Source organism: Amblyomma maculatum, chromosome 10, assembly GCF_055883805.1.
Source record: "Amblyomma maculatum isolate TAMU_Amacu chromosome 10, ASM5588380v1, whole genome shotgun sequence".
Lineage (NCBI taxonomy): Eukaryota > Metazoa > Arthropoda > Arachnida > Ixodida > Ixodidae > Amblyomma > Amblyomma maculatum.
In genome coordinates, this window is record NC_139353.1 from 2,286,070 (window position 1) to 2,299,974 (window position 13,905).

The 13,905-nt window shown below is 49.1% G+C and overlaps 1 protein-coding gene across 3 annotated transcripts in view; it reads left to right on the forward strand.

Moving 5' to 3' along the window:
- The window catches only part of numb (NUMB endocytic adaptor protein), a 107,206-nt gene that overhangs the window by 86,846 nt on the left and 6,455 nt on the right, over nt 1-13,905 (forward strand). For 2 of the 3 annotated variants that reach the window (XM_084581719.1, XM_084581717.1), the window contains exon 5: nt 10,726-10,941. In XM_084581719.1, coding sequence (XP_084437845.1) covers nt 10,726-10,941 — 216 coding nt within the window. The remainder of the gene's footprint in view (nt 1-10,725; nt 10,942-13,905) is intronic. The other variant, XM_084581718.1, reaches the window with a different exon arrangement.

Sequence of the window (13,905 nt, forward strand, 5' to 3'; positions counted from 1 at the left end):
TGCATATCTCTCTCAAATTCTCTATCAGGTGATTTTGGCTGGCTATTGAGCACTGTGGCATGTGCTATAGGCTGCTGCGGGGCAGTTGGTTCAGACCACATGGTTTAAAATAGGCACAAGCAAGCTGGGCTGAGAATGGGGTTGTTGTGGTGCTTGCAGAAGATACCACAAAAGCCTGCGAATAATGTGTTCGTTATTGAACTGCCCTGCACGGCTAGAGTTTCGTGTTAGCCATCCGACAGCAGTAGATGGCACACTTTTCGAAAGCAAGTTACTTCAAAAGCTCACGAAAGAAGAAAACTTGCATGACATAACTGCACTGAAGGGCCTCAAATTTAAGTTGCATTAAATTGCATAACGCATCTGGAATCTGCATGAAAAAGCAGTGCTTTCTAAAAATTATTATCAAGACCCCTTGTCTATCTTAAATCATTTGCGATGCCTCAGGCATACCAGCACCTTTTGAGATGCCAAAAAATGTGGTCATTATTGAGATCACTGCCTTGTCGTGGCGAAGGGGCTTGCGAAACTCGATGAAGTCGTGAGCACTGCTGTGTAGGGCCACCCAAGATAGACAGGTCACGGCAGAGAGTTCTGACAAAATGTGATTCACTGGAGAAGGTAATGGCAACCCACTCCAGTATTTCCTGCCAAGAAAACCCTATGGCCAGTCACAATACCATTATCGATATGGCGCCGGAAGATGAGCCCCCCAGGTTGGAAGGCGTCCCACATGTTACTGGGGATGAACAAAGGGCGATTCCTAGTAGCTCCAGGACGAATGAAGCGGCTGGGCTAAAGCCAAAAGGACGCTCAGTTGTGGATGTGTCGGGAAGCGACCGGAAAGTCCGATGTTGCAAGGAGATATATCACATAGCAACATGGAATGTAAGATCTATGACGCAAGGTAAACTGGATATCGTCAAGTGAGAAATGGACAGATTGAACATTGATATTGCCGCATAGAAGACGACGCAAAAGATGACGACAAGCGCGAGCCTGGAAGTGAAAGAAGCTTGAACACAAGACTTGTTCTGGTCGACCATTCAAACCATCTATCGCTAGGTTCTCCTTGGTCTTCTACCGAGACGTGACACTGGTGGAGCGCGCTGGGGTATGCATAGGACTCCTTCCGGCAGTCCACAGCGGATCCCAAACATCGACACGCCTGTCCATCGTGCTAGCCGCCGCCTTCTAGGCCTAGCGCCGGAGTACACTCATCTGCCGAACGACTCCTCAAACGCCCAAGTTCCTAAGATCTCTCAAGCCATGGCACATACCAATCCTACACCGGTGACTCTACAGAACACCAAGGTGCCAGAGTGCTTTCGCGGGGAAGCGTTTGAAGATGTGGAAGACTGGCTCGACCAGTTTGAGCGAGTGTCAAAGATCAACCAGTGGAGCGCAGACCAGAAGCTTTGTAATGTTTATTTTGCCCTTCAGGATAATGCTAGAACGTGGTTTGAAAACCATGAGGCCAGCTTATCCACATGGGATGACTTCCGCTGCCAGCTGGTCGACACTTTCGCGAGAACTGACCGACGGGACAATGCGCTGCGCCTGCTTGAAGTGCGCATCCAGAAGCCAAATGAGAGCATGGCTATGTTTGCGGAAGACATGGCTCGCCTTTTTCGCCGTGCCGACCCTGATATGAGTGAACCAAAGAAGCTACGGCATCTCATGCATGGCGTCAAAGAACAGGTGTTTGCCGGCTTGGTCCGCAACCCCCCTAAAACCGTGAGTGAGTTCGTTAAGGACGCTACGGCTATCGAACGAGCCCTCCAAGACCGGTGCCGCCAGTACAACCGACCGGTCAACTGTGCCCCGACGACTGCGGCGGCGCTGACTGCAACAGATACGACCACTCTTCGAGACATCATTAGAGGCATTGTCCTTGAGGAGCTGCAGCGAATTACGACTACGAAGGCTCAGTCGTCAGGGGCCCTCATGGAAACAGTGAGGAATGAAATTCGATACGCCCCATCACCGTCTACACCATGCAACGAGTCTCATCCAGTCCACAACGCGGCACCCCTTTCCGAACCATACCACGCTCCAAAACCGATCAGCTGCACGGCCAACATTCCTGCAGCTTACCTCGAGCCGCAGCCCGAGAGCTATGCTGCGGTCCTTCGTCGCCCACCTCCAGACCACGCCCCACCGAGCTCACCGAACCGTCAGGAGATTCGGTTCCTCCAGGGGCCTCAGTGGGCGCCTCCCAGGCGCTCTCAACTGCGCCGAACTGACAGGTGGCGCAGTTATGACAGCCGACCACTTTGTTTCTACTGCGGACAACCTGGCCATGTGTATCGGTACTGCCGCCACCGCGAAGAGGGGCAGTCCTTTCCGCTTGCTTCTGCTCGCCGCCGCTTCGACACTGATTCTGCCCAAATCGACGACGACCCTCCGGTCAGCAGGGAAACCGAATCCCCGGGCTTCCGCCGCCGCTCCTCCCCATCGCCACAGCGTTATTCGCCGACGCGTCGCAACACTACTGGCGTTAGCGGACGGCGGTCTCCTAGCCCTCACCGGGGAAACTAAGAGCTGCAACCTCGCGAGGGGAGGTTGCAACCAGTCTAAAAGTGTCGAAACCCTCACCACCGCCGCAACTGCCGACAACCCGGGCTTCTGACGCCGCCGCTAACATTGACATTTCCGCACTACCGCCGAAAATGCCGTACCAGATGATCAGCCATGACGACGAAGCTAACAGCGCCGACCTTGCCGCGCTTCCGCCGCAAATGCCGAAAGGGACGATCAACCCAGATAATTTTGTTAGCGCTGACCTCGCCGTTTCCATTGATGGGCTGGCGGTACATGCTCTGGTGGATACCGGGGCAGATTTTTCAATTATTAGCCAGAAATTGGCCGACACCCTGCGCAAAGTAAAAACTGAATGGACTGGGCCAGTAATAAGAAGTGCTGGGGGTCAGCTACTGGCACCGACAGGGAAATGCACTGCCCGGATAGGAATAGGAAACGCGGTGTTTGTTGGCAGCTTCGTTATTCTCCCTGACTGCTGCAAAGACCTCATCTTGGGCATGGACTTTCTGCGTCTTCATGGGGCTGTAATCAGCATCCGTGACAGCATCGTTGCCTTCACCAATAACCATGAAGACCTTGGTTATGCGCAAGTACCACTATTGCCCTTACGCGTCGCCAATGAGACGGTGACATTACCTCCGAGATCATGTTCTCTTGTTGAAGTGAAATGCGACGTGGCGCATACAGGCGATGGCGTCGCCGAACGGGCAGTTACCCTGGTACTCAGCCGAGGTGTTTCTATAGCTCGAGGGCTGGTCAACTTGACCAATGGGCATACCGAACTGCTGCTGACAAACTTCAGCGACGAGCGTCAGCAAATTCCGAAAGGCACAACTGTGGCCTTTTTCGACAGCCTCCCAAATGCGCAGCACTGTTGCTTACTGCAACAGAGAGGATCAGTGCGCAAGACACCCGTAACCATCGTTGATGTGAGCCCAAATCTGTCTTCTTCAGAGCGGGACCGCCTTTTGGATCTCATAGATCAATTTCGAGACTGTTTTGCTTCAGAATCGCGGATCGGCCAAACGCCTTTGACAAAACATCGAATTATCACGGATGACTCGATTCGCCCGATTCGACAAAATCCTTACCGTGTGGCTCCGAAAGAACGTGAAGCCATTCAGCGCCAGGTGACCGAAATGCTTAGAGACGACGTTATCCAGCCGTCACAGAGTCCCTGGGCTTCCCCCGTGGTACTTGTTAAAAAGAAAGACGGCAGCTTACGATTTTGCATAGACTATCGCAAGCTCAACCAAGTGACCAAAAAAGACGTGTACCCTCTCCCTCGCATCGACGACTCCTTGGATCGCCTACGAAATGCACGTTACTTCTCGTCGATGGACTTGAAAAGTGGATATTGGCAAATCGAAGTGGATGAGAGGGATCGGGAGAAGACAGCATTCATCTCTCCCGACGGATTGTATGAGTTTAAAGTCCTCCCGTTCGGTTTATGCTCGGCGCCAGCAACATTTCAGAGACTGATGGACACTGTGCTTTCGGGACTTAAGTGGCAAACATGCTTGGTGTATCTTGACGACGTGATAGTGTTTTCGGCTACATTTGAAGAGCATCTACTCCGTTTGCTAGCTGTGTTTCAGGTCATACAATCTGCGGGCCTCACATTAAAACCCGAGAAGTGCCACTTCGGTTACGAGGAGCTGCAGTTCTTAGGCCACGTCGTCAGCCAAGAAGGTGTTCGGCCGGATCCTGAAAAGCTCTCCGCAGTCGCCAAGTTCCCAACACCTACGGACAAAAAGACATTGCGGCGCTTCTTGGGTCTTTGCGCCTATTACCGTCGGTTTATTGCTGGCTTCTCACGAATAGCCTGGCCATTAACTTCACTGACTCGTGACAACGCTGTCTTTCGCTGGGGTGAAGAACAGCAACAAGCTTTCAATGAGCTGAGGAGGCGTCTACAGACACCACCTGTCCTGGCGCACTTTGATGACGACGCCCCTACACTGCTTCATACGGATGCCAGCAACGTGGGCTTAGGTGCTGTGTTAGTGCAGCGCCAGGATGGTGTGGAAAAGGTAATTGCTTACGCCAGCAGGACCCTATCTAAAGCAGAAGCGAACTACTCGGCAACCGAAAAAGAATGTCTTGCAGTGGTATGGGCGGTTATGAAATTCCGCCCTTATTTGTACGCTCGCCCCTTTCAAGTCGTCAGCGACCATCACTCTCTCTGTTGGCTGACGAACTTAAAGGACCCTTCAGGGAGACTCGCGCGTTGGAGCCTTCGATTGCAAGAATTTGACATGGCAGTTATTTACAAATCTGGAAAGAAGCACACAGATGCAGATTGCCTTTCGCGAGCGCCGGTCGAACCTTCCACTATGACCGATGAAGACACTGCGTTTTTAGGTGTCATAGATGACGCAACGCTTTCCCAACAGCAGCGAGAGGATCAGGAATTGCTCCCTCTTATTGATTTCTTGGAGAAGCGAACTACGGTTGTGCCGAAGATTTTCGCCCGAGTAATCTCTTCATTTTTTATTCGCAACAACGTCCTTTACAAGAAGAACTTCCGTCCTGGGGGAAACAGTGTTCTGCTCGTCGTCCCATCGGTTCTCCGCACTGAAGTTTTGCAAGCGTGCCACGACGAGCCAACCGCCGGTCACCTAGGCTACACCCGCACGTTGGCTAGAGTACAGCACGGATACTACTGGCCAAAACTGCCGGCGACAGTGAAACGCTATGTACGTACGTGCATTGACTGCCAGCGCCGTAAATCACCCCCTGTAAAACCAGCTGGCCTACTCCACCCTCTTCAAGTGCCAGCGACACCTTTTAAGCAAATTGGCATGGACCTCCTGGGACCATTTCCGACGTCTACAGCCGGGAATAAATGGATAATTGTCGCCACTGATTATCTGACCCGCTACGCGGAGACCAAGGCTCTGCCAAGGGGTACCGCCGCCGAAGCAGCTAGGTTCTTCGTTGAGAACATTGTCCTGAGGCATGGCGCTCCGGCACTTATTATAACTGACCGAGGAACTACATTTACGGCCGAACTTTTGGAAATCGTTCTTCGCCTCAGTGGTACCAGTCACCGTAAAACTACTGCCTATCACCCTCAAACCAATGGGTTGACGGAACGCCTCAATAAGACCCTCGCAGACATGCTTTGCATGTACGTCGACGTAAACCACAAGAATTGGGACGAAATACTTCCCTACGTTACGTTCGCCTACAATACGGCCCGCCAAGACACCACTCGCATGACACCATTCAGCCTCCTTCACGGGCGACCAGTAACAACTATGCTGGATGCAATGTTGCTCCCGAATGCCGACACCGATGATCTCGACCAGGACGCCGAGGAATTCGCTCAGCGTGCAGAGGAAGCTCGCGAACTAGCTCGTGTGCGGATTCAAAATCAGCAGGAGCACGATGCACAACGCTACAATCAGAGACACCGGCATGTAATGTACGAACCTGGCGACAAAGTGTGGGTCTGGACACCTATTCGCCGCCGTGGACTCTCCGAAAAACTATTGCGACGATACTTTGGACCCTATGTTGTTCAGCGACGTTTAACCGACGTCACTTATGAGGTGATGCCAGACGGGGTGTCGACATCAAAGCGACGCCAGCACCAAGCTGACGTCGTCCACGTCGTGCGTATGAAGCCATACCACTCAGTCTGACCTTAACCTCCTACTTCCTTTTGTTCTCATCGGGACGATGCTTCCTAAGGAGGGGGGCAAATGCCGCATAGAAGACGACGCAAAAGATGACGACAAGCGCGAGCCTGGAAGTGAAAGAAGCTTGAACACAAGACTTGTTCTGGTCGACCATTCAAACCATCTATCGCTAGGTTCTCCTTGGTCTTCTACCGAGACGTGACAATATCTTGGGTATCAGCGAGCTCAAGTGGACCGGAATGGGAGAATTTAACTCCGGCGACCATTATGTCTTTTATTGTGGGCACGAATCCAAGAGAAGGAATGGGGTCGCTCTCATAGTAAACAGAAGAATGGGCAAAGCAGTGCTAGGGTACAACCCCAAAAACGACCGAATGATTTCACTTCGGATCCAAGGTCACCCTTTCAACATAACAGTTATCCAAGTCTATGCACCGACCACTGCTGCTGAAGAAGCTGACGTTGAGAGATTTTATGCGGACCTACAATGCCTTTTAGACCGCACCCCATCATCAGACGTCGTTTTTCTCATAGGAGACTGGAATGCTAAGGTCGGGAGTGAAGAAATATCCGGAATTATAGGAAAGTTCGGTCTTGGTGAGCCAAATGAAGCTGGGCAGAGGCTAGTAGAGTTCTGTCAAGAAAACAACCTGACCATAGCGAATACTCATTTTCAACAGCACAAGAGGCGCCTGTACACATGGATTTCACCGGACGGTCTGTACAGGAATCAGATCGATTATATTATTTGCCGGCAGAGATGGAGAAGCGCTATACAAGCAGTAAAAACAAGGCCTGGGGCCGATTGTGGCACCGATCATCAGCTTCTTGTTGCCAAAATTAAGCTTCGATTGAGGAAAGCGCAGAAAACTAGAAGGCCTTTCAGGTATGATCTGGATGAGATTCCATTAGAATATGCTGTGGAAGTGAGGAATCGATTTCAAGAATTACATCTAGAAGACAAAGAGCCTGAAGAGATGTGGACTGATGTTCATGATATAATACAAGAAGTTGCTACTAAGGTAGTTCCAAAGCAAAAGAAATGCAAAAAAGCAAACTGGTTATCTGAAGAGGCTTTGCAAATAGCTGAGGAAAGGAGGATGGCAAAAGGTATGGGGGAAAGAGAAAGATACAAGGTGCTCAATGCGGATTTTCAGAAAATAGCAAGGAGAGATAAGAATGCCTTCCTGAACATACAGTGTCAAGCAGTTGAGGACAACAGCCAATTAAGGAACACAAGAGCTCTGTATAAGACAATCAAAGATATCAAAGGAAGCTTCTGTGCTAAGCTGGGCGTGATAAAGGACAAACGAGGCAAGGACCTCACTGAAGCCTCAGAGATAAAGAAGAGGTGGCAGGAATACACAGAAGAACTGTACAAGAAGGACCCGGATGTGCAAACCCAACATAGGACGGTTGTGATTTCTGATCTCGAGCCAGGCATCCGGAAGAGTGAAGTTGAATGGGCCTTAGCCAGCCTTGCTAACAACAAAGCTAGCGGAATTGATGGTATTCCAGCTGAGTTGCTTCAAAACCTCAACCACGACGCTGTTAACACACTGCATACATTATGTCAAAAGATTTGGACAACCCTGCAGTGGCCACAGGATTGGAGGAGGTCAGTTTACATCCCCATTCAAAAGAAAGGCAGTGCCAAAGATTGTTCCAACTACCGCACGATCGCGCTTATTTCGCATGCTAGCAAGGTGATGTTAAAAATCCTGCAAGGTAGGCTGCAGCAGTATGTGGATCGGGAGCTTCCGGACGTGCAAGCTGGGTTTCGCAAGGGCAGAGGAACTAGAGACCAAATTGCCAACCTTCGCTGGATCATGGAAAAAGCAAGAGAGTTCCAGAAACCCATTTACTTCTGCTTTATTGATTATGCGAAAGCGTTTGACTGCGTAGATCACAGCAGATTGTGGCAAGCTCTCCAAGAGATGGGAGTTCCAATTCACCTCATCTGTCTCCCCAGGAACCTGTATGAAGGGCAAGAGGCCACAGTCAGAACTGGGCATGGTCTTACTGATTGGTTTCCGATTGAGAAAGGAGTGCAAGGCTGCATACCGTCGCCCTGCCTATTTAACCTATATGCAGAGTGCATCATGAGGAAGGCCGGTCTGGACGAGTCTTCAGCTGGAGTGAAGATTGCTGGAAAACGTATCAACAACCTTAGATATGCGGATGATACCACTTTAATGACAGAAAGTGAAGTGGAACTCAAGAGACTTCTGATGCGCGTACAAGAAGAGAGTGAGAAGTTTGGGCTTAAACTGAACATTAAAAAGACGAAGATCATGGCGTCTTGCCCTATCAAGTCCTGGAGCATCAATGGACAAGAAGTGGAAGCTGTGACAGATTTTCTATTCTTGGGCGCCAAGATTACCTCGGAAGGAGACTGCAGCCATGAAATTAGGAGACGCCTGCTTCTGGGAAAGAGAGCAATGGTTAGCCTTGACCGCCTAGTAAAGAGCAGAGACATTAGTCTGCCAACCAAGATCCGTATAACCCGTGCTATGGTCTTTCCAGTTGTGATGTATGGATGCGAGAGTTGGACTGTGAAAAAGGCTGACCGCCGAAGAATTGACGCGTTTGAATTGTGGTGCTGGCGAAGACTCTTAAGAGTTCCTTGGACTGCCAGAAGATCAAATCAGTCGATATTGTCGACCATAAACCCTGACTGCTCATTGGAGGGTCAAATTCTAAAGTTAAAGCTCAGCTACTTTGGTCATCTGATGAGAAGAGAGGAGTCGCTGGAGAAAGATTTGATGTTGGGAAAGGTTGAGGGTCGCCGGAGAAGGGGTAGGCAGCGAACGCGATGGTTAGATGGCATTCTCGAGGCATTGCAGATGAAGCTATGTGATGTTAAGAAGATAGTGAGAGACCGGAAAGCGTGGCGTGACATGGTCCATAGGGTCACGAAGAGTCGGACACGACTGAACGCCTGAACTGAACTGAACTGAATTGAGATATGCTGAGAAAAGCCGAGTAAACGACAGAGCGCACCAAGTAGCTCACTTGGGCCTATCTCAATTGACAGACACTATGCTGTTGTTCGGCGAATGTCTTGTGTCGGTGCCCCTTAGCCGAGAGCGCGTCACTCAGTGAACCCCCAAGTCACATCATAACAGCACGATGTCTCACTGTTTATACTGATTCCTAGTACCATGGGCAGAGACATATTATTCTATTTTACTTTTGGTCGCCTCACCTATTCGATGTCGATACTGATTAGCCCATTGTGCTGCAAGACTGTGCAGGCAGGGCAGTTTATTTTATACAGCCCAAACTAACAAATGCCCATACTGTCTCCACTTCAGCGCACCCACAGCAGCACCTCATGGGTCCTTTGGTTGTTGATTCTGATACATATTTGCTGCTGTTTGCATAGCAATGAGTCTGTGGATTCACTAAAGGCATGCTTCAACAGTATACTCCAGGATTCGGAAGTTATTACATGAGCGCAAGGTTCTCCAATGGACCCCCTACAGTGGTACTTTTGTTTACACAGCTGTCACTGCACGTCTGGCATGAAATACAAGCAGCATTCGAATTAGGTAAAGCAGTCTCTTTTGGTTTGCACTGGTTGTATGTTTACCTGCTTACGCAATGCAGTAATTCTGCGAGAAGCGCCAGGAAGTGCAAGTGGCAATGGGGCGGAGCGCGCATAGCCAGCTTGTTGACACCACATAAGACCACTGTTTCTCCCTTTTGTACCGTCTTCACTGTGACCGGTTCATGATCTTTTACTCTTTTTTTCTGCAGTACATTTGGCATCCATATGTAGTAATTAAAATTGCCGCCATCAACGCTGATGACTGCTTGCTGGCCCTGTGTAGCCAGTCGACAGACGGATTACCTCACCTCGCAGTGGTGCATACCGTTCGCTATGTGTGCATCCTAAGGTGTAAGCAACATCAATCTCAAGTGACTGTTGTCAAAATTATACTTGGTGGCCATTTGCACTCGCTGAAATATGTGACCTTGCTCTTCACGTTTGCAGACGTCACACACATGAACGTCGCAGGGGTGCGCGGTGTCAACTGAAATTCTCAGTTTGCCCCCTCAAAGTGATGAAGCATATGAAATGTAGTCACTTGTTTCGTTTATTTGCAGTACAAATATAGACGAGCAATCAGTCAGGTCGTCGTTTTGTCAACATGAAGGCTCTGAACGGCTGTTGATGCTGTCGTGTCAGTGACAGCACATCTGCTGATCATCCCACTGTCCGTCAACACAATGTGTAGATAATGTCATGCATCGCTGTTTATGGTATGTCATGTTACTGTGCTGTGATGTCGCTACTGCCCACTGCTACAGTTCCAAACCTCGTTTGTCTAATTATTTGCATTGATTGTCGTGGCAGAAAGCATTTTGGGACTCTTTGGAGCTGAGTTTAAGTATATTTTGAACATTTTGACCACTATTTGCCCATGGCTCGCCTTACGTACAGAGAAAACCCCTAACTAGCTCGGCATTTAGTAAAAATGTTTTGCGAGTCCAGCCATTGGTGTCTCACTGAACCTGGTCATTGCAGTGCCCCCTCCGATCCCAGAGTCCTCGCCACTGAGCGAGAGGCCTGACAGCATCAGCGCCATGTGCCAGCAGGTCAGCCAGGGGCTCAGCCTGCTCAGCGACTCTGCTAGGGACGACCCCTTCCGGGAAAAGGCGCCCCCCACTGTCGCCACGGCCAGGCCGCAGCAGTCACCACAGGAGGCTGCCATTGCACCCGTACAGCAAAGTGAGTGTGCTGGTGAGATAGAAAAATGCTTGGAATATAACCAACCCCTAACATAGCATTCATTCATTACGAAAAAGCATCTGACTTAGTTGAAACCTCCACAGTCATGCAGGCATTGCAAAATCAGGATGTAGATGAGCATTATGTGAAAGTACTAGAAGATATCTATAGACAAGCATCAGCCCATGACGTCAGTGGAGATGTGGCGGCACTGGCGAGTGTAGGCAAAAGCCCATACAGCCTGCATTCAATGTGCATAGCTTGCTGTGTTTTTTGAGCATAATTCTCTATATTCTGGCGAGCTGTGGTATGGCTGGCTGCGCCATGAGGCAAGGGAAGGAAACGGCAGAAGGTTTGGCGGTCGGATAGAGATAAAAACGAAGGGCGTGGAGCGTGACAGGTAGACCGTTCAGTGGCGGACCACCTTACATGCGCTGCATGAAACTTGATTTCTGGCTGTTAATCCTCGTGGTTGCTGTTAGGTCGCGTGAAGAATATTGCAATAACAAGAGCCTACAGCTAATGTGCGTTTTGTTGTACTCTCAACATATGAAGTTTAGACGCGATATTTCATGTGTGTGTTCTTAAGTCGAATGGAGCGAAGCCCCGCTGTCAATTCAATTCACCTGCTCTACTACCCGAGCATGTGTTCGTGCTGAAAAGGACGCACAAGCTCTGCCAGTTACCTTGAGCACTCACGCCGAGCCGGTAAGATTGAGCCACTAAGCGCGAAATGTGGTCGAAACAGCATGGGAATTGTGGAGTATGTAACATGCTGTTCTCTATTTCCACTTTTGCGAGCTTTATCATCGGTCACTAGTATGTTGACAAAGATCCGCCGTGTTATAGACCTTATCAAAAACTGGTGCCCCCTTGCGCTGACCACACGCGTTTCCGCCATGTTGGAGGATCAGGATTAGCAATGCACAAGTTGGCATTTATCGTCGTCTAAAGTACCGAAATATTGCCGTGTAATTTGATGTACACAAAAAGGAGATAAGGATAACCAATGAAACAAAGTGAGGATGCCAGCTTCATAGTTTATTAATGCGCACCATTACTTGGCTCATATGCGCCACATATGGAATGTGTGTACAGAATGTGCCTGCGGTGGCTGTACAGCTTATGTTTTCTGTAATAGCCACAAATTATATATATTTGGTTAGTTGATGTCGAGTACAATTGCACTTTACTAATAACTGCTGTTAATTAGTTAATTGGGGTTAAGTAGAAATTTATGCTACATCATTTATTGTTGGATAGCTTATGTCAAGTACAGTTGCACTGAATCTTAATTAATGAGTCTTAATTAGATAATTGTGACTAAATTGAGCTTCACCTTACAACATCGAGCCATATTTCTCATGATAGCTCATATTCAAGCAATTCGGTGCTTAAATCGTGGGGACAGAGGGGGGGGGGGGGGGGGGGGGGAAGGTGCTGTGCTGCGCCTCACCGGGTGCGGGTGATACTAGCGACGCCACTGTGCATCGCCCTTGCTATGGTCATAGAGAAAGGATTGGGTAACGAGCGGACACTTCCATAGGGCCCAGCGGCCCAATTTACTGTAATGAACCAAGCGGCTGGTGCTTGACGCGGATATGTCTACCCGCGGATCTGGCATGAAATCTCCTTGCCGCCGATCGAGAAATGTGTTGTTCACTATATAACAGGTCGATATCGCAAATGGTTCACACAGTCGAACTCGTGCTGGACAACCCTGGCGACCGCCTTGCATTCTGAGGCTAAATTGTATGCGTCTGTGCTCAGGGGCAGGGTTTGTTAAGTGTTTATGCGAAACTTAGCTTGACAGCATCGAGCGTGAACTAAGCATGTTGTGTGTCTAGCCTGCAAGCACCTCCATTCCCGGAATTTTTTTTGATTGATTGATGCTGCTGAAGAAATGAAATGGTAGAAAACAAATGGCTGTAATTTAGAAATTTGTTCAGTGCTTCAGTGCATGCAAATCAAATATGGAATGAAATTGTCTTGTGCAGCACAGGTTTTTTTTTTTTTTTTTTCTTGGCTCCTAGATGAAAAACAGCCAAATTAACAGTGAAGTAAGGAAATAGTTCTGGAAATAAAATTACAGTCGTCGTTCAGTCGTGTCCGACTCTTCGTGACCCTATGGACCATGTCACGCTACGCTTTCCGGTCTCTCACTATCTTTCTAACATCACATAACTTCGTCTGCAGCGCCTCGAGGATGCCATCTAACCACCGCGTTCGCTGCCTACCCCTTCTCCGGTGACCCTCAACCTTTCCCAACATCAAATCTTTCTCCAGCGACTCCTCTCTTCTCATCAGATGACCAAAGTAGCTGAGCTTTAACTTTAGAATTTGACCCTCCAATGAGCAGTCAGGATTTATGGTCGACAATATCGACTGATTTGATCTTCTGGCAGTCCAAGGAACTCTCAAGAGTCTTCGCCAGCACCACAATTCAAACGCGTCAATTCTTCGGCGGTCAGCCTTTTTCACAGTCCAACTCTCGCATCCATACATCACAACTGGAAAGACCATAGCACGAGTTATACGGATCTTGGTTGGCAGACTAATGTCTCTGCTCTTTACTAGGCGGTCAAGGCTAACCATTGCTCTCTATCCCAGAAGCAGGCGTCTCCTAATTTCATGGCTGCAGTCTCCTTCCGAGGTAATCTTGGAGCCTAGGAAGGGAAAATCTGTCACAGCTTCCACTTCTGTCCATTGATGCTCTAGGACTTGATAGGGCAAGACGCCATGATCTTTGTCTTTTTAATGTTCAGTTTAAGCCCAAACTTCTCACTTTCTTCTTGTATGCGCATCAGAAGTTTCTTGAGTTCCACTTCACTTCCTGCCATTAAAGTGGTATCATCCGCATATCTAAGGTTGTTGATACGTTTTCCAGCAATCTTCACTCCAGCTGAAGACTCGTCCAGACCGGCCTTTCTCATGATGCACTCTGCATATAGGTTAAATAGGCAGGGCGACGGTATG